At 29.0% G+C, this 26,265-nt stretch overlaps 4 protein-coding genes and 1 pseudogene across 4 annotated transcripts in view; 3 read left to right on the top strand and 2 right to left on the bottom strand.

Annotated features, from left to right (window-relative positions):
* The first annotated feature begins 1,498 nt into the window (after window positions 1-1,498).
* LOC113372249 lies at window positions 1,499-3,641 on the top strand (annotated as a pseudogene).
* Window positions 3,642-3,991: 350 nt separating this feature from the next.
* Window positions 3,992-5,686, bottom strand: LOC113372623 (probable cytosolic iron-sulfur protein assembly protein Ciao1). The gene is made up of 4 exons (XM_026612981.1): window positions 5,241-5,686; window positions 4,955-5,148; window positions 4,717-4,873; window positions 3,992-4,548 (listed from the first exon to the last, which is right to left on the bottom strand). The coding sequence occupies exons 1-4, from the start codon at window positions 5,509-5,511 to the stop codon at window positions 4,133-4,135; spliced, it is 1,038 nt and encodes a 345-aa protein (XP_026468766.1). The 5' UTR covers window positions 5,512-5,686; the 3' UTR covers window positions 3,992-4,132.
* Window positions 5,687-6,027: 341 nt separating this feature from the next.
* Window positions 6,028-6,580, top strand: LOC113373112. Its single transcript, XM_026613433.1, has one exon. The coding sequence runs from the start codon at window positions 6,138-6,140 to the stop codon at window positions 6,507-6,509; it is 372 nt and encodes a 123-aa protein (XP_026469218.1). The 5' UTR covers window positions 6,028-6,137; the 3' UTR covers window positions 6,510-6,580.
* Window positions 6,581-6,990: 410 nt separating this feature from the next.
* The window catches only part of LOC113373513 (BLOC-1-related complex subunit 5-like), a 44,384-nt gene continuing 25,109 nt past the window's right edge, over window positions 6,991-26,265 (top strand). The window contains exon 1 of the mRNA XM_026613806.1: window positions 6,991-7,147. The gene's annotated coding sequence lies outside the window, so the exon portion shown is untranslated. The remainder of the gene's footprint in view (window positions 7,148-26,265) is intronic.
* On the bottom strand, window positions 8,882-22,858 carry LOC113373515 (anoctamin-5). The gene is made up of 22 exons (XM_026613809.1): window positions 22,641-22,858; window positions 20,192-20,351; window positions 14,653-14,868; window positions 13,628-13,762; window positions 13,370-13,546; window positions 13,161-13,306; window positions 12,998-13,097; window positions 12,725-12,832; window positions 12,452-12,657; window positions 12,220-12,386; window positions 11,932-12,149; window positions 11,682-11,843; window positions 11,478-11,621; window positions 11,351-11,414; window positions 11,186-11,291; window positions 10,981-11,120; window positions 10,746-10,905; window positions 10,594-10,639; window positions 10,412-10,517; window positions 10,119-10,297; window positions 9,804-10,005; window positions 8,882-8,985 (listed from the first exon to the last, which is right to left on the bottom strand). The coding sequence occupies exons 1-22, from the start codon at window positions 22,856-22,858 to the stop codon at window positions 8,882-8,884; spliced, it is 3,264 nt and encodes a 1,087-aa protein (XP_026469594.1).

Below are 26,265 nucleotides of genomic sequence, written 5' to 3'. Positions count from 1 at the left end.
ACTATTAATCCAACCAATGAAAAGAAAATTATAGATGTATCGGAAGGTGATAAGGTAAGTTCTAATCATGTCATAACTTAATATTAGTTTTTTTTATTTTCTTAAAGTTGCAATCAAGATACAATAAAATCTTGATTTTTGGCTGATGTTTAATTTAACGATTAGTAGCTAATTGTTTTTGAAACATCAATATTGTTTCATATAATTTGTATTCGAAAACCGACCATTACGAATGGTTTGGAATTTCTCAGTTTTATCAATATCAATTCGATCGCCGATTAAGTATAAACAAAATTGTTTGTTGCAATATTTTGAACAATGAATAATTCGAGGCAACACTATTACTAATACGATCTGTAAATTATACAATATCGTTTATTTCAAGAGAATTTTATGGTAAACAATTACATTACATTTTCTAATATTTATATATTATGCAAGGTTAGCTTATGCTAATTTTATTCGTATATATTAATTGCGCTGCAAATATAAATGTGCATCGGTTTAGGTATTATACTTGTTTATCGTGGGTTTAGGTAATTTTTTTTTTTTTTTTTCGTTTTATCATAGGTTTTTTTTATAAAACGTTCAAGGCAATAAATTATTTGTATACAAAAGTCAATTTTTATGTATGTGTCATTAATACTATTAGGCGACTGTCTTACAAATAAATTGATATAAGAGGGGAAGTGTGTCCTTCATTTTCTCGTCGAAATGGAACTGGTTCCTTACCATCATTTGGATCAGACTTTAAAATCATTGATATGGTTTTCACAGAAATATTCCAAAGCTATCCGGGTATACAAATTCTTCATGTATATAAACATTGATATAGCAATACACAATAATTTTTTATATAAATTTAAAACAAAATTTTTTGCGGGATATGTAGTGCACTACATTCAAATTGTATATGCTACAAATTACATTCAAGACTGTATTTTAATCACAATTTATTAACAATTTAATTATTTACTTTCCGAAAGCGAAACTTGACTTACTGATTATAATTCAAGTCGATCCAATCATTTGATATATATTAGAACATATTTTTCGTTTCGTGTGACTGTGAAAAAGGATGAATAAGATGAACTTGAAAAGGTTTGGATTAGTATTTTGCGAAAATCATGAAACAAAGGCAAAGCCTTTTTTATAATGAGCAGATTACTTTCAAATATTTTTGTCCACGTTTTCACAAACCAATGAACCGATGAACCGATTTTAAAAATCAAAATCTATTTCAGAGATATCAATTGTAAGCGTGCCGATTAGTTTTTTGATGTTTTTATTGCACAGCATAACAAAATTTTTTTTAAACGTATTTTCATATAATTATTTTATTAAAATCATATGATTCTTCCGATCTTAGGCCGATGTAGATCTGGCAGTCGCTGCTGCCAAAAAAGCGTTTGCGCTAAACTCAGCATGGCGCCAGATGGACGCATCTGCACGCGGAAAGCTACTTAACAAGTTTGCTGATTTGATTGAAAGAGATCTTCAATATTTAGCAAATTTAGAAACCTTAGACAATGGAAAACCATTTTCTAATAGTATTATAGATATACAATGCGCTATCATACCATCAGATATTATGCGGGCTGGTGCGACAAAATTCATGGACATACAATTCCAGCAGGTAAAAAACTTTTTTACGTTTATAAACTAATAACTGCTATTGTATTTGGTTTTACCAAATGATGTAATCATATATTTAATACTTTTGTAGATTATGGATTGACCAGCTTCACATTCCGACAACCAGTTGGTGTAGTGGGTCAAATTTTACCTTGGAACTTCCCAATTGCTATGGTGTCCTGGAAATGGGGCCCTGCTTTGGCGGCAGGTATATTGAGAAATCAATTCTTTTTTTTTTTAAAACACCATATTTTTTACAACAATCATACAATCGCTATGCATTACCATCAAATATAAATGGTGGTCAAACACTTATCAAAATCTATGGCTTTTTCTTCCAATAGAATCACTTCTCAATCTCTCATATCATTTCAGGATGCACAGTTGTCTTGAAACCAGCAGAGCAAACTCCATTGACAGCCCTATATCTTGCATCTCTGGTGAAGGAAGCGGTTTTCCTGCAGGCGTGGTCAACGTTATCACAGGTTACGGACCTACCGCTGGAGCTGCGATTGCCGAGCATCCAGATATTAATAAAGTTGCATTCACTGGTTCAACAGAGGTTGATATTACTTACATTTTTTGTTGTAATTATGTGAAATAATGATTGATATTATAAATGTTTATAAATTTAGGTCGGCCATTTGATCATGGCAGCTGCTGCTCGCAGTAATTTGAAGAGGGTTTCATTGGAATTGGGTGAAAAGTCCTCTTATTATTATGGGAGATGCTGATGGTAAATACCTTTATAGATAAATTAAATGTATTTAATTAATTTTTAATGAAAAAATATTTCACTAATTTTCTATCAGTTGATGAAGCTGCACTAGTCGCCCATGACGCTTGTTTCACTAACCAGGGCCAAACCTGCTGTGCAGGAACACGCACTTTTGTACAAGAAGCAATCTACGACAAATTTGTAGCAAAAGCTAAAGAAATTGCAGAAGCACGAGTCGTAGGTGATCCTTATGACAAAAACACCGCACAGGGCCCACAGGTAAAGATATAGCCTCTTTAAAATTATATTTTATCAATAAATTTAATTTTAGTTATAATTAAAAATTTAATAATGCAATTTTTTTCGAACAATAAATCAATGAATAATATATCTAGGTGGATGAAGAAATGTTCAACAAAGTTATGGATTTGATTAATGCTGGTAAGAAAGAAGGAGCCAAATTACAAACAGGTGGCGAAAGATATGGTTCTATTGGATATTTCATAAAACCAACTGTTTTCTCTGATGTCATGGATGATATGCGTATTGCTAAAGAAGAGGTAAGTTTGAAAATGTAGCGGAAACGGTATATCTACCCTGCTGGTGTTTTACTAACATATAGTACTTCTATATAGATTTTTGGTCCTGTTCAATCCATATTCCGTTTCAATTCTCTAAGTGACGCAATTGAAAGAGCTAACGCTACAAGTTATGGGCTTGCCGCTGGTATTATTACAAAAGATATCAATACTGCAATGTTATTTGCTAAATCTGTGGAAGCAGGTTCCGTATGGTAAGATTTTTTTTATAAAAATAATCAGTCAGAGTTATAATCCATTGGACATCCGTTAGGCGCGGAAGTAATGCCGCAGAAGAAATAATGAGGATTTTAAAATTGTAAAAATTAAATGCAATTGTTACATATCATTATTCTGCAAGATGTACCTACGTATTAGGATAGTGTTTGAACTACTAAAGGATATTGCAATAGTTTGTTTTATATTTTTTAACTATAATGAAAGGGATGCGATTAAATATTTCCGTCACCATGCATTTCTTATTACTTATTGAGATTAAGAAAAAATGCCTCGCAGATTATAAAAGTATTATACAAACATTTACAAACATATTTTCATCGCATCTCAATTAAAGTATTATATGCATTTATGTAGTCTAGCATTATAATTTTTATATATTAAGGATAAATTGCTATAATGCTGTAGTGCCACAAGCACCATTTGGAGGATTCAAGCAATCTGGTATTGGAAGAGAACTGTAAGTAATAGCAATTCTTAGATAGACACTAATTATTAAATAAATTTCGGTGGTTATTTGTTATCTCTTAAACCAATTTATATTTCAGAAGAGGAATCACTTGAGGAGTACACAGAGACTAGACTGTTACATTGAAAGTAGCAAATAAATATAAAAGGCTTTTTTTTACTGTACATATGTACCTGTGCAGTCTAAAACACAGTTGTAATTCAGTATGTAGTAATAATATAAGGTTCATGACTTATTTTCTATATAGTAACCACAGTTACTATTCATAGTAATTATTACAAAAACTAAAATATAATCTGAAATAATCATTAAGATAAATAGATGATTAATAAATCAATAAATAAAAATTATTTAGAAACAATAATAAATTTATTTTTATTATTCATTATATAAAAAATATTTGTATTTAAAGTGCACTTTCTTGTACACTTTATTCATTTACCAACAAATACTACAATTATAAACATTAGAATAACTCATTATTAAAAACAAATTCTATTTATTATCGCCTAATATATCAGAATGTGAAAACTTCCAAATTTTAATAGTTCCATCATCACTACAAGACGCTAGCATGCCTACATTTTTAGGATTCCATTTAACCGAATTGACATCTTCATCATGTGCTCTATTTTCAGATAAAACTAAATTAAATGTTGGTGCATGGATATCACTAATATCATCTTCTTTAAAAATTCTAATCATATCATCTCCACAAGCAGTGACAATGAAATCGGATGTTTTACACCAATCCACATCATATATTGCTCTGGTATGGTAACCACCAAGAGTGCAGACACATTTCCAAACATTTTCATTATCAGGAGTAGCAACGCCTTGATTATTTCCAGGTTTATAAACTTGCCAAAATTTAATAGTTTCATCTGCACTACATGTCACTAAACGATCACCTGTAAAAAAGCGTAATATGCTCTATACAATACAACTCTTATCTAATTTGGTAAAATAAAGGAATTTTAGTCCAGTTAATTATTGTTTACATCGATAACTTGAATCTAAATAGTTCTTTGTGAAACATAGCAATGTGTCTACTTGTTTTGAATTGATTCAAATTATACCTGTTTTATTAAATGCTAAACTCCAAACTGTAGAAGTATGCGACTCCAACGTGGCAGTACAAATCCAATCATTATCTGATTGATCTTCTCTGAAAACTTTTACTGTATTATCATAACTGCAAGATGCTAATATTTCAGATGTAGGATGCCAAATAACCTGCATTATATTTATTATAGAAAAATATAGCAAACTCTTAAAAAAGCACTAAAAAATAATATTTTCATAGATGATTCAAACCTTTTTAACATCCTGTGAATGAGCATTTAAAACTGCAGCACATTCGAACTCATCTTCAATGGAACTTGCAATTTCCCAAACCCAAACAGATTTATCTCTACTACAAGTTGCTAATAGGTGCCCATCGGGTGACCATGCAACACTTTTGACTTCATTTTCGTGGCCTTCTAGAGTAGCTGAGCATTCAAATTCCCCTGAAGAAGAAAATGATAGGTAAATTGTCTCTCGATTAATATATAACCTAACGATCTCTCTTTATATATCAAATTATTATTTCATAGCTCACCACTCTTCTTGTCCCATATAGAAGTGGTTGCATCAAAACTGGCTGATGCAATATAATTTCCACAAGGTGACCAGGCAACTTCTCTTATAGTCCTCGTGTGACTATCGGTGAGAATTGTTTTGATAACCCATTTGTCACCATCAATACCCCAAATTCTAATTGTTTTGTCTTCTCCACAAGTGGCTAAGGCTGTACCCAAGGGGTGCCATGAGACACACCAGACTCTGCCAGTGTGTCCTTTTAAAGTTTGCTGTAATTCTAGTCTGCTCATAATTATCACAAATATTAATTCAGATAAAGGTTATGTTATGTGTAAAACTTTATTTCGTTTGTTGAATATTAAAGTTTAATCATTATCGTTTATATTCTTAAGATATATGTTGTTTCAAATTTTATTCATTGTTTTTGTGATTTTATACATTAGTACTTATTTATTTCTATGATTAAATCCATATTAAATCATTGTCATGCTTTTGTGATACAGTGAATTGAATCAGGGATGTTCTATTTTCTATTGTACTTTTTTACATTTTGATTCTAATATTGAATTTGAGTTAAATGTATTTGAATTCAAACTATTTATCTTAAACTAATATGAAACGTTATTGAATGTAGGTACTGTTCCAATTGATTTTAAATTATTTACTTTCTTATAAACTACTCAAAGAAATTATTATAATTTGTTAAGGAAAAGGTGTACCTCACCTGTCAAATTGTAGTTGTCAAACTTCAGACTTGTACAATTCTGACAGTTCATTTACTAGAACGTAGGAATAAGGTTATGTGACATAATTAATCACAATAATCATATAAAAACATTAGGTATTGTGTTATTTCAATATCACTAATGAGACTTATATTCTTTGTGATGCTTTAATAAGTATTTTAACAATCAATATGTTCAGATTTCGATGGCTTCGTCGTTTGGTGCGCCGTCATACAAATCCTATTGAAGAAAACACAGCTGAAAAATGGCAAAAACGACTCAGTTTTGCTTATTTTATTCTAGCTTCTAATGTTTTTATAGGTGTGGGATATATGTGCTATAGTGGCCGTGCAGATTGGGCTGATTATTACGGATTTAAAAGTCCAGAAGATAAATATATACCTGCTGGTGTACAGTGGTCGCAGACACTTGGATTGGACAAAGCTAAATATATTAGATTTTCTGGCTTCAAAGTCGTTGAAGAATATGATATTGAAGATAGACAAAAAGTAGAAAAAACAAACTCATCAGAAGTAGAAAATATTAGTGAAGAAATTATGTAAATTGTTATAAAAATGGGTTTTAAATGATATTGCATTTTGTTCTTGTTATGTAAATAAACAACAAATATTAAGGGACCTATATGTGCGATTTTTCATTCATTATATAATATATAAGCTCCAGACAATACTAGAATATTATATATTTATGTGTAAAACACTAGAATTTTTTCAAAAATAACACCTGTGTTTTATATTCTTATGTATTAGTTTGGTGGCATTATATTTGGTTTCAATATTTAAAAATTTATTATATTCTTTTCAAATTTAATATTCACTAGCTTATACAACAGAAATAATAAACATATCGAGTAAAAAAATGTATTAACAACTAATATATTTTATTAATATTACCCGCTGCTATTTAAAAATCAAGAATACAGTTGGCGCAACTGATTGTTTGACATTTGTACAATTTCATGTTGTCAACATTAGAAAAATTACAACGCTGTCAACAAAGTTCTACTTCTTTGTATAACCTAGTACAGACTTTATTAAACATGTTAAACGTCTGTTTAATAATTAAATTAACAAAATGATTGATTTTTAATAAATAATAAACCGTGATAAATCATACCCTGCATTAAAAGTGCGACAAATTCGTGTTGAGATTAGATGGAGTTTAAGGAGTGATATTTAAGGTAAGTGGTTTATGTATGCTTAGATTCAGATGGTTTTTGTTATATTATATATATATATATATATATATATAAATTATATAAAATATATGGTTATTTCTGCTGTCAAAATATTTCATAAAATAATACAAGAAAATTGGACACCTCTAAATAGTTTAGCATCAAACTTCTAGTTATCGTGCCCAATATAAGTATATAAAAAACATGTTAATTAAAAGTCGTAATATGCTGAGAATTTATTAAAAAAGATGTATGTAAATTATCATTTAATATTTTTTCTATAGTGATTATATTAACCCTAATGTAATGCATAAATTAAGCTACATAAATTCATACACATATTCTCTTACATTCATATTTTTATATGAAATACATACGACATATTTCTTTAACATTCAAGTTTTGTCGGATACTATAAATATTATATAAATATTTGACATGAATTCAGTCTAATTTGTTTTATTATAAATTGTATATAAACATTTTAACAAGATTTACTCCTACATACTACAATTCTAGTAAATTTAACTTGCATAAATGCATTATAAAATGATTTTTAAAATTTCATGTTGTGTAATTATAATTAATAAATGTTGAAGTTAAAAATATTTATTACAAAATGTGAGATCAGCTAAGAATATGATACACATATAGAAATGCATATTTAAAAATTTGAGAATAATTTTTCCTTACATATATGAAATATATATTTTTCTTTTGGTTGCGATATCAAATAAATTGTATGCCAAATCCACATGATATTTCCATATTAGATCATATATAATAAGCTTATGCAACATTCGATTAAAATTATAAATTTTGTGGGCGTATTCGTCACCATAAGAAATTGATTGTTTTTCCTACTTCTTTAGTTTATAGTATTGCTTAATATGTCTCAAGGTAATCAGTTACGAGTCATATTTTCGCAAATTAGTACATGATTTGGACGCTTCTATGATCGCTTTTGTCACAAACAATTTAGAAACATGTTTTGAATCACCACTGTTTACGCCTATACCAGAATCGGTATCACTTTCCCAAATTCTTTCCAAATGTTTCTTTGAAAATCACTCCATTTTAGAATATTTTGATTCCGGCATAGGATCAGGGTGCACTTGGTTGCTGCAACCGAAACGCTGATCTTGGCCGCCACCGTTACATTGGCATTCGGAATTGGCGGCCAAAGCCTCATGCTATGACGCCTCTCTCACCGCAGGCCCTGGGAGAGAAAAAATATTTTAATAGATGAATTGTTATGTCGTTTATATAAAACTAAAAATAATGAAAATTGGACTTTGTTCATTGGACGAAGATGAGTAATACTTAAATACCTGGTACGGTTATGCCAGGATACGGTAGGGACAGTCGTCATAAGATAGAATTTTTCAAAATAAAAAATTCTTTGCCGCGCAAGATATTTTTACTATTGAAAATTTACTTAACAAACAGATTATTCAGAACTAGAGTTAGATCAGAAACATCAGAAATATGTAACATCAAGTCGGGGGTTCCGCAAGGGAGTGTTTTAGGGCCACTATTGTATCTCATATATACACACATGTTAAATGAGATATGTTTTTTGAGTTACAGTATATATTTTGGGCAATGTTAAGCGAATATTGAATTAGTTTGCAAAATTAAAGCTCTTGCACTTATTTGTGAGGGACTCTCCATTGTCCCAACGTTTAGATAAATGTGGCTTAATGTTTCCTTATCTATGGTGTAATGTATCATAACCTAACCTTGTGTTCTTCGTGCCCGCGTTGAAACTTCAACATGTGCGTCCAATCCATCAGATGCCCGACTCAAGCGCCTTGCCCATGAACCTCTTCGCAATCCTCCTAAATTTCAAATATATTATTTTTCAGCATAACCAATCATAAATTTAAATCATCTTTGTATTTTTCATCTTACAATTAACATTTTACTAGATAAATAATTAATTAATTGCATCTAAAAACAATATTAAAACATGCTGTAGATCTACATTGCGTTTTATAGTACTCATGCGCTTTCATACTCATTATAACTCATATTTTAATTCTAACTACATAAGCGTATATAAGGAAATTAAACAAAATATAAAATAGTATAAAACATTTATTATACATAACATTTAGACAGCAAATAATAGTTACATGCAGTGAAAGAAATGTCCATGAATTTGGTGTGTTTAAGCTAAACATGTTTTTCTTCGTTGTCTGAGTAGAGAAAGGGTTTGTCTTAGGCCTGTATAAAAAAGCAGATGTTTATGTAAAAGAAATAAATAAATAACAGAATAATAATTATAAGATAACTGTTTATACCATTATTACATACTAAGAACGCGAGATTTCATAATTTCTTTCTGTTTTGAAAAGTATTTAATTTGAGGAATAAAAGAATAAAAGTTTTCTTGGGCATGGAACAATTTTAGTATCAAATAACATTTTCATAAAAAAATTGAAATCAAATTTATTGTGCGGTAATTCAAACAAGAATAGTATTTTTTTATATATGTACATGCCGGAATACCAAACCTAATCCTGTTTGTGTATAAAACTTAAAACTATTGTGTTACAAAACCAAGTTTATGTTTTAATAATTATTAGCATTTTTTCGTCAAATATTCTTAAACATTTGTTGCATGTTTATTAATATCAAAAGTTTTATAATGTACCCATTCGTGAAGCATTATTGTTGTCTCGAATAGCAGCAATCAAATCTTCGTATTCACCATCACGTGCTGCTGCTCGAGTTAATCCATGTTCGAATTTGGCTTCTTTCGCCAAAAGCTTTTCACGCTGAATTTGGGTTTTCACTTCACCAGGAATATCCGGTATCAGGAAAGACATCATGTTTGTTAAAATGAAGACAACATGCTGGAAAAGAAAATTTAAATATTATTTTTGGGCAACTTATTTATTTATTTTTAGTTGTTCCATATTGTGCTTATTACAAGAGCATTAAACTTTTGTTCACTTATTAAACTTACTTCAAAAACAACAACAAATGCTAATCGAGCCGCAAAAACGTGCCAGTAATGAGGGCTCAATCCGTAGGCGTCGTAGGGGTCTTCCGGGCCGTTTCTGTAGCCCCGATATTGGCAAGTCGGAGGATCGGGGTCTTCGGCATCACTGCCCCAATCATCTCGGTAATCCGAAGTATTAAATACTGAAAACAATAAATCGCATCATCATAAATTAAGGAATATAGATTTCAAATGTCGTTTTATCTTCACTATCTTTATTAACTCCGTTTAGAAATTCGTTTTTTTATTATATCTACCTGAAAGTGAATGGTCTATATATCCAACCAGATCATGGTTTTTTGAGTACACAAATTTATAAACCATTCTTGGGATCCAGTCACTTGTATATGCTATTACAAATGCCTGTAATGAAACAATATTTTTAATTCATTTTTTAAATAAAATGTATAATTGTTTGTATTAGAATGGTTGTTCTTACATTTGTCACCACTGAAGCCATCGTAATTCCTTTGAGGATTCCAAACCTAAAATGTTATAAATCTGTATAGAACATCCTGACTACATATGTAGGTATACATTATTTCTAGGTTTTATTTTAACCGTATATTTTTCCGGTAAACATTTTCTTACCAAGCCCCAATATCTTCCACGCGTTCAGCTAAAGGTCTTCTTGCTTGAGTCACCATTTTATATGCATCCAAACGAATTTCAGCTATATTATTGAGTAATGCAAAAAGTGGTGCCAGAGGAAACGCAGCCACAAATAATGTCACAAAGCCATACTGCAAAACTAAAAAAAACGAAGGTTTCAATTGTTTAATCTGCGAACAGCATAAAACATTCTCTCCAATGTTCAAAATCATACTCATTTCAAGGTATTCATCAAATAATGCAAGACGACCAGGGTCCTGCATATGATAATCCTGTTCCCAAGACATATGTTCTCTACTTAAATCTTTTGTATTTGCTCTATGTTTTCGTTGCCGCCACCAATTCCAGAATTTACTGCAAAAATGTGTTTTTATTAAAATTTTATTTATAATTTACTCATTTCTTTATTTATAACTTACGGATAAAGAATTTCTAAGAAATTGTTGAAACACTGTTTGCCAATCATAATAATTGCTAATTGAATACAAAGTTCACTTAGGCATCCCGCTGGATCACAGACATCACCTGGATGTGGTAATAAAAGTATTAAATAGATCTTTAAAAAAGATTTCAAGTTTAAATACCTTTTAACCGGAAAAATTCCGATTTTCTTGCTTGATCATCACCTGGATAATCGAAAAATCTGCCCTAAAATAGTTATATTATCATTATTATTAGCCTTTTTTTCACTTTTCTTTTTATTATACTTACCTTGAAAAAAGCTATGTATATCAACGATGAATAGAAGTTCATAAATTCAAATAAATAAATTTTGAACGTGTAAGAATCTTCGTATTCAGTTTGTGTCCTTGGATTTTCCATGTTTGTCAACCATATAGCTAATTTGTGATATATCTGAAGAAAGTAAAACAATATTAATTGCTTCACTATATAAAGTAAGTATTTATTACTTACTTTCGTTAAAATCATAATCATCGTCAAGTTAAGAAGGGCAGCAGTCATTGATGTGAAAATTTTGGCATGCTTTTTAACAAATCCTCCACCTCCATAGATTACTGACACTAGAGATATCCTGTAAATTATGGTTCCCAGAACTGCTCCTAGGACGACGCAAATCTAAAATAAATAGGATGTAAATAGAATTGAATACAACAGCTTAATTCTTCTATATATTTGTTTTAGTTCAGCCAATCATCAAATTTACCATGAATAATACTGCGCTTCCAGTGATCATAAAGCGTCCAAACTTTACCCAAGTTGGTAAATAAGCTTCTTTTTCTCTCGTTACTGGATTGGTTCGAAAGGTTTTAGCAGAAGTTTCAAATTCTGGTCTAGGTTCTTCATCTTGTTCAACATTCTGCAAATCCCATTCCCATACGAGAACACTTTGTTTTCTTTTCCACAACTCCAAAAACGTAGTTGCTATAGTATTTATAGTAATTTTTGTAAAATTTGATATTAATTTATTCTGTGGCTAATATTTTAGACTTACCCCAAAACGACATAAATATGGCAAAGAAAACTGTTGCTGGATTGTCGAAGAGATATGTCAGTTGTGCAAAAAGGCAAGAATCATACAACTTTTGATATTGGCAAGCTTTATCACATAACGGACAAAGAGTTATGTTTCCAACTCCATTTTGGTCACAAATTTCTCGACTAGAAGTTTGTAAATAATCATATCATTATTCTTAAAAACAAATTAGTATTCAATAATAACTTACCTAGGAATATTATCAGCAGAATTCATTGATGCTAAGCCGTATAAAAAACATAAAGTGCCTACGATAGCTGGAGCATATAACATATTCGTATAAAATCCTAACCAGCAAAAATATAATCCTATTTTATCTCCGAAATATTTTCGTACTAGGTGTAAAGGCTGTCTTTTGTACCATTTTGATGGTCGTGCCCATTCCAGATACAGCAGCTATAATTGTAATGATCGATAAATAATTTGTTGTATGCTTTTTTGAGAAAATAATTATTGTATATACCCTTCTATCAGTCAGTTTTCCGCTTCTCATTGTTTTGTCATATGGCCCTTCATGCAATGGAAAACATCCTAAATAAGTGCCATCATTCAATAGTCTTCGGATACCAGCCTGTAATAGAAAACGATAGCCGAATTTTATAAATTTGAAGTCAGATCATGATATTGAGTCAAGAATTTTTATAATGCAGAGTATTTAAGTATTAAAAATAAACTCTTTCCAAGATCAGAATATATTTAAAATTGGAAAAAGGAAACAGACTAGTAAGTGATTTACCTTTTCTGTTTCGTCGAATTTAACTCGTAATAATATCTGCATAACAATTAAGCTTCTTTGAGCATTTGTATAATTTGTTGCTCTATCTTTCACTAAAAATCTGCAAAGGTGCTAAATATTATTATCATTTAATAATAATGTTAATTTAAACCCTATAACCTACTGTTCTCCTCTTTCTCCTGATGATGTTGATCCATAAAACCTCGGTTCTTCCTCAATTAAATCTTGATCATATTCGAATATGCTTTGGCAGTATTTTTTTAAACGATGGTATAAGCTTTTACTCTTTTCTGCAGCTTTTTCTTTATCCTAAATTGTGTTATTAAATTAGATAATCACTTTGAAAATGTATGCAGAAGTAACCCATCTCACCCATGCCTTAACAGATATTGTGATGAACCTCTTTGTTGGTAACTTTAATCCCATGACTTCCGCGTACCTGGTCTCAGTTTTCCAGGGAATATGGATTTTCAAAAACCATGTTTTCTCATCAAAAGCGAGCGATTTATCTTCTAATTCTAGTTCGAGTCCTTCCTTCATCAAATTTTCCTATAAAATTTAGAAAATATGTTATTTCATATTTAGAAGAGCATGTTGGTGTAACTTTGATTACACTTCATTCAAAATTACCTGAAAACATTTCCTTTGATCTCGTCGTTTTGCTTCATGTTCTGTCATGACGCCATGGTCCTCTTCTTCATAAGCCAAAACCATGTCAATTTGTCGTCTTCCATCTCTAAACATTAGACTTTCTGGATCTAAACCCTGGAATAAAATCAAATATTATTTTGGTGAACTTGAATAATAGATTGGATGAACAGAGTCGAGCAATATAAAGGATCGAAAATGGACTGAGGATAATTTTGCCAGAATAATCTATTAATAACTGTTTGAAAAGTTTTGGAAGTATGCTTTAACCTACTTTACTTTATGAATCATTTAACAACTTAAATAAGAATAAAATAAAGTTTTAATTTAAATCAATGTGGACAGATTTACTATACGAGTCTAGTAAAATTGTTTGAAGCTTTTTTAAATATTTGGAAAAAATAGATTAACATTATAATAATGTTCTACAAATTGTTACTAACCTTGTTTTTTATTCCATTATTTTTATAAATTTGCATAATAAAATATTATAATGTATGAAGAAGTGAACGCTCCTTGAAATACTGACCTAGTAACCGTGTCTTATTGGTATTATTATTGACAAACCCAATAAGAATAATGTCGATATATTACATTTTCCACGTTTCTTCATTTCATTGTGATGCTTTTTGTATTAATGACCGTATTGCTTTTGTAGTGATATTAAGTAAAGTAAAGCAGATTTGTTTTGTAATTTCAGGGCTGGTGGATTCACTTCAGAGAATAAAGTTTTGCCTAATATTAATGAATACATACTTTATTGTTATATTATTGAGATAATTGCTTTGCCCTAGGGCAGGTTCGTGAGCTGAGTTAATCAGGGAAGAATAATATGAAAGATTTCACATTGCAGTGCCCAATATGGGCTATTTCCGAATATATACATATTTTTGATCAATATTTCCAAGTGAAAATTGATATAACTGCTGCATGATATTGGTCGGTTGTCCAGGGCGTGGTTTAAATATTGATATATAATGATTTTTACATTTACAAAGTTTTCTTACCTCTCTTGTGGTACAGGGCGGTGGATATTTTGGTGAATAAAAATCTTCTTTCCCATCTAAACTTGTCAATTCCGCCGTCGTCGATACAGTATCATTGCTCAATCTAGGCCCAAAAGCGTCTTTTAAATTGACCCCAACTGCTGATGCCCCTCTGGATGAGACAGTATTCAGTACTTTTCGATATGTTTCTTTCCACTTCGGTACATTGCTTTGTGCCTGGTAATTATAAAAAGAAATATGTAATCATGTAAAATTATAGTTGGGTATCTAACCCAGGGAAAGATGTAATTATATGCTCTGTTATAAGTTCTAAAATAATCGTATATAATTGTTACAAATCACATTAAATTTCTAAGTTTTTTCTAGATTTACTGAATATTATGTGTGGGTGGTTGTAAGTAAATGTTTGTGAGAAATAAAAAAATCGCGTTGTGGTTGATATTTTTATCAGATAAATAAACATACATAGTATCTTTCAAATATTTATGGAAAACTCTGATTTGAACGAAGTTGGCATTATATTAATACAACGCCCCAGATTCAAATTGGACAGGAAGATATTTATAAAATATGGTTTATTTAAAAAAATTATATTATTTGATGAGAATACTGATTACTGACCATTCATTATTTGCAAATGATCAAGGGTTTTCTGATTATTATTCTCACCATCCAAATATTATAAGAAAAATTTAACGGAATAATAAAATTAACTTTTGGAAAAATCAATCTAAAGCTAAATTAAATACTTCTCTTCGATCACTAATAATTCTACATTATTTATTTTTATAATCTGTTCTGGCTAGAGAATCTATAAAGAATTGGCCAAAATTTAAGATGTGAGCTTGTTTGATATTTTGCATTCGAGTTACTTTATCTCTCATTTAGTGCATATACTGCAATAAATATCAATATGATAAATTATATTCAAATAAAACAAAATTTCTGAATAATATAATTTTTCATATATTTAAAAAAACAATTTGAGTTTCACGTTTATATTTAATTCATCATTATTGACTCAGGCAAATATGTCACGTATAAATCGATACTCTATAGTCTATTCTCTCAAATGTTACATGATTTCATACTATATATTGACCTTTAATGATATTTACGTTATGTGACACATTTTATAATTAATAATGCATTACCATTCACAGATCATGAATTCTATATTATCAGATTAAATGCATGCAATGCTTAGAAAAATTATATTTTAAAACGTCATATATCCAATAGATAAATATACCGTATTAATATTGTTTTAAATTCATTTTCGTATTATTTTTACTTGCCCTATATTGGACACTGATGTCCAATGTCAGATTTAATGTATGTAATAAAAATACTTCGACATACTGTTGATTATATCAGGGGATGGAAATAGTTTCTTCGTTTGAGTTTGACTATATTTAAAGCTTTTGCCATGAATAATATAATTGAATTTATTTCGAATATTTAATAAACTTGAAAGTAAACATTTCTAAGGTTATATTTTAAATATCACATGGGGTTTTCTATTACAATCGAAAATAAATTTTGAAATTGATAATAGATAGGGTTGTTCTTTATGAAATGTTTGGATCAGTTAAATATCAATCTATGTTTTTTAAAAGCATATGTTTAACGTTGTATTTTATATTAGTTATTGTTTAATAAGCGTCCGATCAAGTATAATTTCCTTATTGTTTTTGTTGCATGAAAATTCATTTGCATTTGGAAGTCACTGTCCAGTAAGGACGTGGACTAGGATAAACTAGTCCAGGATTGGATCCCAACCTCGGCCAAGCTCGATATCAAGCAGTATATGAAATTTATACTTATGGTTATAGATCTCAAGTAAAAAACGCAACAAAAGATTAGGAATATAAGTTAGCAAAGAACGTGCATTTCTGATCCCTGTTGGAATTAAAACCCTCTACTCCAGGTTAGAAGAATATATATCAAAATAGTCGAAGGTCACGTAAGATGATTTTTTTTTTAAAAAAAAAGCAAACTCCTAATGTTTTCCTAGCTCCCATCTAATTTATCTAATTTTCGATTTAAATCTTATTAAATCGAAATATGATTCGATTATTTGATTAGAAACCGTTGTCTTTATACACAACTATTATTCATTTATGAAATGATTTCTATCCCCTGTCAAAACATAATTTCGAGTAGTTCTTTCTAGCACATATTGCCTTATGGTGGAAAGGTCAAAAGGAAATTGTCTATCTGTCCGAAAACTAACTTGATGAAGCCATTCTGACCTGGTTATGATTGTCACGAATGAATAAACTATAAGTCTGTTTTTGAATTAAAGATGTATTTGGATTATGTTTATGTAATATTTAAACGTTTCAAAATGCAGTTCCTGTAACTAAATTTCTTGGCAACCTAATTTAATATAATTGTTTCATGTTGTTGTGTAACACTATAATTTTGTTGGACATCAAAACTATATTGGTAATATATAATATAGTATGCATAATTGGCATTAATACATTAAATCATTATATTATGAAATATTTATCGATAGCATTATCAACCTTCCACTGCTTTAATTTACTTATTTATGAAATAATCAACAACAAAATCATAAATCTTGATAATATTTTTGTTGATTATTTTATAAAAAAAAAATTTAATATTATATTATTTTGCGAAGTTTTAACCACTGAGGAAGTATTTATTCTATATACATATGACATCGTAAACTAGGCACATTTTGGTAATATGAATCCAATTTTTTTGCTATATTACAATAATCTACTTTTGAATTTTATACCCGTAATTAGATCTTCCGCATATTTATCAATTATTTTTAATGGTGATGGTTCAATATTTTAATAGTCAGGTTACGTCGGCGTGGAAACTAACATGTGGGTGATAATTTATTTACAATTTAACCTGTAATTAATTTCCAATGTCGATATTGGCATCAAACATCACTCATCTATGCATATAATAATATATGGCATAAGTATGCATTAATTATAGGCTAAAGGTGGAAAGGTATCATTGCGGAAATGATAAATAATTCAAAAGTAATAAAAAATAGTTGGTCGGTTTTGAAGATAAGGAAAAATAATTATTTTAAATTTCTGCGAATAATTCAATGATATATTTATGTCATTTGAAGATACTTTGACAAAAAGAGCATCTCGGATAATTTTTTTTTTCTTATTTTTAAATATCAACTTACAAGAACCTGGTTCTAAAAAAACTTCACATGATTTTAGAGTTGATAGTGAAAACGAACCCTTTAAAATATTATATCACTTGTAAAAAGTGAAGAAATTCATTCACATTTAAGCTAAGGTTTGGCAAAGTTTTTTAAAATGGCAATAAGAACGACCCCTGTTGATTTCTTCTTGACTACATACTCCACATTCCACAATTCAAATTGTATGGAGTCAAAGAAGTTAACAATTTGCCATTTTGATTCTTCTGTGGTCATTTTCAAAAACTTTTCCTAACAAAACATAGCTCAAATGTGAATTTATTTTCTTTGCACAAAGATACCAATTTTTGTTTGTTGTATAACGTAATAAACGTAAAAACAAAGTGAAGCCAAATTTATATAGCATTGTTTGAACTTTGGAATAGAGATTCTAAGTATAAAAATGACGTAATTAAACAGACAAAAAGAAACAGCTGACCTAATTAATTAGATTTACTTTCACTTACTTTTCTTTGAATGTACATTGAGTAGCTGCTTCATTACCCAGAATGATTTTTAAATATTTCTTTTCGTTGGTTGTTCAAATTGAGTCTTACAACTATATAATATAATTCAAACAGTCACTCTGATTGTATAAATTTGTCATTAAAAGCAATAATTATTTTGAGTGATGTGTATTGTATTTCAAAAATGGATAATTGAATATGGGAATTTTCCACCCTGTTGATGAAAAAGCTACACATATGATTAAAGTTATAATAGATGGAGAAATGTAGGTCAATAGACGTAATAAATTATAGCTGAACTACAAAACAGTACATTTTTGATTGCATGATAATTATTTTGATTGGGATTTCAATAGGCTTGCAATAGGCAACATATGTTAGGTAACGAGTTTGTTGTTTTAATTAAATTACACAATTTGAAAAATCAAAAGAATAATATATGTCGGAATAGCATATGTCGGTATGGGTACATTATCCACGGACAAGAAAAACCTTTCGAAAATATTAAAAAAAAATTCAACCAACGGCCGAAACGTATATTTAAGGATAGTTTATTAATAAAACTATTATTTAGGATATAGCTGGGCTTAAAGGTCTGCAGGTAAAAAGGTCCAATATCATCTCAAAATCAAGAAAAAATTGGGATTTTTTAATAATACTTTTTCGAAGTAGAGGGGAGAAAATATCCCTATTAGGAGATAAAAGGCCACATTGTCAATTCTTCAAGAAAAGTATTTTGTCCATTCTTAGTTTTTTTTTTGTTGAGCAATGTTGTTTAGTTTATGATACATGCATATAATATTTATTATATATAACGTTATTTAGTTTGTTTAAAACGTTTATTTTATTTTTGAGTTAGATTCTACTTTGTTTTATACAACCTATAGAATAGCTTCTTACATAACGTTTAGGGTAGAAAGGGCCACCTGAATGGTGGAAGATGTAAACAATAAGAAATTAGTAAATAACAATGCAAAATAAGTTACAAAAAGCAATTTTGCATGTTTTAAATTTAATTAATAATTACTCCAACTCCATACGAAGGTTGTATGTAAAACGGGCTAGTTGATAAATTTTAGAAAAATAGCAAAAATAACATATTGTTTATTGAAAAATAAAAAAATTTGATATTTGTTTGTTAGATATGTGTTATTTATTGTGATGTAGTTGATTTGGTTTTCCCAATATTACTTGACCCAATATTTTTTGACTAATAGTCAAAATCGACTTTTGTGCCTCTCCCTACCCTATATATATATCAGGATATCTAGATATTCCAACTAGTCTATTTCTATTATTGTTATTTTGTTATATTTTATTATTTTTCTAGTATTATTTTATCATTCAGTAATTTTATTTATATTATTTATTAATTTTATTTTTATTATTATTTGCTTATATTTTATATCAAATCATATTACGGATATTATTTTCATGTAAATTTTATCATTTGCACTTTTATTTATTTAAATTTATGTTATTATTTATCAATATTACTTGATGTTAATAATTTAGCAGTTGTAATAATTATTGAAAATATAAAAAAAAATTCCAACTAGCCTGACAAATATAAATTAAAAGTTGCATATCTGCTCAAGTTTGAGAAATTAAGCCTTCACATAGAAAATCTTATAAAAAACTAAACGCATACCTAAAATGCAAAATAAAATCGTAGCCACCAATTTATTTAATAAACCATCACCTTGCCTAAGCGGGAATGTTTTGCCAATATAGTCCAACTTTTGGAAATGTCTGATATCGTGCGGGCATTGTTATTTTTGCAAATATTTCTTTCACAAATGGGAAGAAATAATTCATTTAAATAAAACAGTGCTATATTTAATGACTTATTATATATAATTACCTTTAATTGAGCCACTCTCAAAGGGCTTTCTATGATATCGTCTAACCCATAATTCGTGTCAGAACTGTGTGCTGCTTTAATCGCACCATCGGCCACCGATTGACGCAAATTATCACTGCTGTGCCTCATATCAGTGGTTAGGTTCGTATCCAATGAATTCCTAAAAATATAATTTTAACATTAATAGATCTATATTCAACTATAACTAGAAATAGATTCATAGTAATATAATAATTGCATTTGATCAAATTTGTTTCACTATTTTTGTTTACGTGCTGTTTCACAAATGTTTGGACCGCAACTATGTCGTAAATAACAATGATTTGCTTAAATTTTTTTTTTTAAAAATGTAATTTTCATGATATCACATCATGTTTAAATTATTGTTTTGTAAAGTCAACGTTGGCACTTGATAATGCAATGGCAAAGTAATAAATAGGATTTATATTTGAAAATCATTGAATTAGTAGATATGTGTATCTTTGTATTTTTTTAAACGTCGTAAAGATCGCTAAATTTCTGGTGTGTTTATGGCACTGTCTTAAAAAACGATGAATTAAAAATGAACAGGGATAATAGAAATTTAAATATTGACAAACTATGTTTATGAAGCTGTAAATTTATTAAAGTTATTAATTTTCGGCAAACATATTGCCGATTTTCTCCTAACAAACCTCTCCCCATTAATAATTTATTGTTACATTCGTTACACGTGTATAAGATATAATTCTAAATATCTGTTCAAATAATTTGTCAACGGCAGATGGGCAAAAAAGTGATTTAACAGCTTTATTTCCACGGCTTATTTCGTTATCATTAAGATATGGCATTTGTATCCATTATCATTAGTTTAATTAATAAATATCTGTTCATTTGTCTTTCTCGCTAATCAATTAATAAAAAAAAGCTCTTAAAATGAATATTTTATTCATTATGATGGAAAATAAATAGATTTTGTTGCTTCAAAATTAACTAAACGATATGAAATCGTTAATTTTAAAATCATCTTATATTTTTAATCGATGATTTGATGAAAGTTACAAAATTTTTGGATTGTACGTGCTCCACTATATGTTTTTTCGATCAACCACGGTAAAATTGTACCCCAAATATTAAATTTTCACTAACTGATTTCAAATTTCAAATGTGTTTTTAAAAACTTTTTACTAAAGATGTGGGAAACCGATATGTATTATAGTCATGATATATAATACATTATAAACAATTATATATGATGAAATATCATATTCGTGTGCAGTGATCTTTATAAAATAAGATGTACGATTAGAAATATTATGAAACATTGTAAATACGTTTACATAATATTTGTGATGTTATCGCATATATTAATGTTTTGCGAAAAAAACGTCAATGTAGGGGGTAATCACGGTTTTCAGTCACGAAAATTACTAGAAAATCATGTGTTTTATTCTTTATTGATTTTGCAAACTATTTTATATAGATATCATTCTATCAATCTTATTGCAAAATATTGTTTTGCTCGGGAAGAGAGAATTGAATAAACTTGAAATGTCTTTGGAATTACCATAGGCATTTTCGTTTAAGCTTCATGGATCATTTATTGACTAGTAGATAATAATTACATTTTATTTTATAAATATTGCAAATTGTTTGTCGAAATTTATAGAAATTTTTATTATGTTCACACTCTTTGCTTTGAAAAAATCTGTATCTAAATAAATATGAGAGATTTCTTTAAGAATTATACTATTTTTGTGTAATATATTTACTCTAATTAATTATGCTTTTTATGTAAAGTTATAATCAAAGTATTCATTGAATTATGAATCGCCAAGTCTTCAAATTTTTCATCAGCATTATTTGTTTTATGAAATTACATTTTCTGACAGTTTATTATCCTTCGCACATAAACTTTATTAAAAATAATCAAATTTATAAACAAATCAAGGGATAATTTTAATGCAGATTTTAGTTACGGAATAAAAATAATTACGGATTAAATAATCGTCCCGATAAAGTCTTATATCGGGACAGATCAAATGGCTTTTTTGAATTTTTGATTGTATTTTTAATTTCAAACGTAAGTGAATTTGCTTTAAACATAACTCTTTTCCTTATATATAAAGATGAAATATGTATCAATTTTAATTTATTTTGTTTATTTTTTGAGAAAGGTCTGCCACGATCGTACTTTTGACCTGTAGTATGAAGACGATATCGACGAAATTGGTATTAATAAGTATTAATCAAATGGGTAATATTTTCTGTAATATTTGTATAAGATATAATCGACTTGCAGAGATAGAAGCATTTAGAATATTGAAATCTTTTTCAATATTCATATTTAAATGCATTTGTGCAATTCTGTATGGACACTGCGCATATAATAATCTACACATAATAATATAACAAAATCTTATAAACTTTGCTTTGAGCCAATTATCTGTAAATCATTAGCTTACCTCACTGGTCCGACCAAATTTGAGTCTTGACTAAATCTCTTTGGCGATTATCTCCCTGGTATTGTGAAAGTCTATCAAAACTCATGGCGGGGTTGCATTCTCCAAGGTACCTCGAAGGGCTCGGAGGTTCCCGTGTCTTACGGTGGAAAACCGCGTGCCATCGCGACTCGCTCGATGTGGCTGTCTCGTCTTCGAAAATCAGTCGATTATTTTCATTCATCATTGTAATAAACTAATCACTAATTGCACTTGTTTGATAATTAAAAAATCTGTTGAGACCTTTTTCGCAAATTTGAAAGAGTTTTACTGAACATATTTGTTGTGTATCACAATATTTTTTTAATCAATAGTTCAATTTTATTGAATACTGAACTATTGAATAGAAATTTCTAATTTTCAATAACAACCTATAAAATAACGTATCAGCTTAAGAAATTTATAAAGTTCGTATATTTTGATTAAATTTTATCATATTTGTTTTAAGGTCATATATATAATTTCTTTTCCACTCATTTGAGTGTTCTCTACAAACACATATTTGCTTATACATCCAATAATTTTATTTTAATACTATTGTTCCACGTTGTTAATATTTATTTTGATAATTATTTACGACAAATTAGTTCAAGACGTTATCTCTCAATTAGTATTTGTTTGTTAATTGTAATGGCAGTTTCTAGAGATACTTTCAATTTTGCACAACTTAGCGTTAGCTTTCCATTTTAAATGCAATTTGGTACGTATATTTCGATATAAACGTGCATTTGAAATAGTGAACACAATTTTATTTGGAGTTAAGTATTAAACATTTTCTGGTAATGTTTAAATATTTAATTATATATTTTTGTTTATATTGAATATCTAAACAGAATTAGTTGTGTAAAGTTTGACGTAGAATTTAACAACTATTACTTGACCAATCATAAAGTCACTTATATTTTCATAAAATGGCATACTTAAATATTTTTTTATTTATTATTCAAAAGATTTAAAAAACTTCACTTTTGTATTAAATATTTATTTTAACTTTTCATCTGAATAACATAAATCCGTTTAGAGATAACAGTTTATGGGCAATACTTGTTACAATAACTTTTTTTTAAATGCGAAATTTCTTATATTAGCACTAAGTATTTAAAATTCAGTGTCAAATTTAATTTGTGATTATCAAATGTTTAGTAGTTTAATGTTATCAGTATTGTTCTTATTAAAACAAATTATGTAAACAGGTTAAATATTATCTGCTGCACTGCGCTCTTTTTTATATAGCTTTGAAAACTACCTTGAGTTTTTTTTATTATGCACAATAAAACAAGTCAACGATTTCTTTGTACACAAACTTTTCCAGTTAATTTAATTATCATAAGACGAGATTTTCCGAAACCGTACACAGGTGCTTCGGAGACAATTTAATATTTAACAATTTTAGCACTGAAGTTAGTGGATTTCAATTCTCATGTGATTCTTATTTCTAATTACATTCTTTCTTCGTTGTGTATATATTTAACATTTGCTTTAATATACAGCACTAATTATGTTCACTAACGAGCTACGTAATCAGTCAAATTTACACGGTCACTTATTGATAGATCAGAAGTAATTTTTTTGTTTCACTGTGAAAATTTCATAAATGAAAGCTAGTATTTTCTCCTATTTCGTTTAACCAAGTCGGTGATATAATTTTCATTTCCGTGTTCATGTCACGAATATCAGTTTCCGACTAATGATAGTTATTGGTCAACGTTTTTGCGGTGGCTAAAACTACCCCACGAGTACATTATTGCATCGGATCCACGATAACCGTGTCACTTATAACGTAAGCGTGCTTGCGCGGTCTGCCGAAGAGCCAACGTGGAAATTGACATGGAGATACCCGTTAGGCCGAGGGCTAGAAATCATTCGATGAATTGAAAATTTTTTTAAAACGTTTTCGAAATTGGTAATTGTAAATTGTAATTTCAGTTTTGTAAAGACTGCTGTTTAAATGAGAAATAGGGAATAGCCATTACTTCAAGGGGGGAGGATCTAGAATGCTATTTTCCATCTCTTGATTGCTGAGTAGGTATACGAGAAAGTAATTAAAATACATACTTCTAAATGTGGAAAATGAATCATAGGGAAAAGTGTCAGTTTAAAAAACTGTATTGCATCGCATTTTTTATTAATTTTTTCTTTTATTTTAATGAGATTGCAGTCATGATTTAATAATTTTGGTATTTTTATACCATTTTTTGAAATTGGTAATTGAAACTCGTAATTTCAGTTTTGTAAAGACTACTGTTTAAATGAGAAATAGAGAGTAGCCATTACTTCATGGGGGGAGGATCTACAATGCAATTTTTCCCTTTCTTGATTGTTATATGTATGTGTGTATGAGTAGGTATATGTACGAGTAAGTAAATAAAATACATACTTTTAAACGTGGAAAATAAATTATAGAAAAAAGTGTCAACACACTTAAAGTTAAGAAACATTATTGCATTGCATTTTTTATTAAATTTTTCTTTTATTTTAATGAGCTTGCAGTCATGATGTAATAATTTTGGTAATCTCTTACCATTTTTGAAATTGGTAATTGAAATTTGTAATTTCAGTTTTTTAAAGACCGTTTTATTAAATAAAAAATAGTGAGTAGTCATTACTTCAAGGGGGGAGGATCTAGAATGCTATTTTTCCCTCTCTTGATCATTATGTGCTAGTGTGTATGAGAGGTATATGTATGAGTATGTAAATAAAATACATACTCTTAATCGTGGAAAATGAATCATAGAAAAAGGTGTCAGTTCAAAACACATTATTGCATTGCATTTTTTATTACATTTTTTTACGAAATTACGATTGCAGTCGCGATTTAACGATTTTGGTTATGTTTTACCATTTTCGAAAATGTTAATTGGTAATTTCAATTTTGTAAAGACCGTATATTAAATGAAAAACAGTGAGTAGGCATTACTTTATGGAGGGAGAATATAAAATGCTATTTTTTCCTTACTTTTTCTCCATACTTATAAACGAGGGAAATGAATTATAGAGAAAAGTGTCGTCTTAAAAACATTATTGAATTCCATTTTTTCATTAATTTTTTTATTACTGTAATACGATTGTAATTTTCTTTAATTCGTAGAAGTGTGGAATATTGAAGTAAAATTTCAACTTGTAATATACCTGTATAATACTGTAGTCTGCATTATAACTGAACTTGATTAGGCCCCTCTTGAACACAAACTTGTTTCAACAAAAGCACCTCTAACAAATGTAACCTCCAACTCTAACTAATTATGATGAATATTAAAATTCATAAATTCAGAATTCTGAAGTTATTTTTAGATCTTCATATTTCATTACTTGTTCTTCTGCTCTATTACTAATAAATTTTTACTAATGCCCCTCCAAATGTATGAAACGATACACGTCATGAAACCTTTTGTGTAAATTTAAGTTGACTTTTATCATTAGTGTCGTTATTATGAATTGATACAACGCTAATGAGGAAAGCTAATATATTCTGGTATCCTCGATAAATTTGGTGAGTAAAACATTTGCAAAGCTAAATATTTGTAATGTACTGTAAAATGTATGAATCAACAAAATGAAGAACAATGGGGTTTTTTAATATATATACATAACAAT

Source organism: Ctenocephalides felis, unplaced genomic scaffold (genome assembly GCF_003426905.1).
Source record: "Ctenocephalides felis isolate EL2017-DRISC unplaced genomic scaffold, ASM342690v1 CF-g0.4_SCAFFOLD_01604, whole genome shotgun sequence".
Lineage (NCBI taxonomy): Eukaryota > Metazoa > Arthropoda > Insecta > Siphonaptera > Pulicidae > Ctenocephalides > Ctenocephalides felis.
The sequence above is the reverse complement of the archived record's forward strand: the minus strand, read 5'-3'. Positions and strand labels throughout refer to the sequence as shown.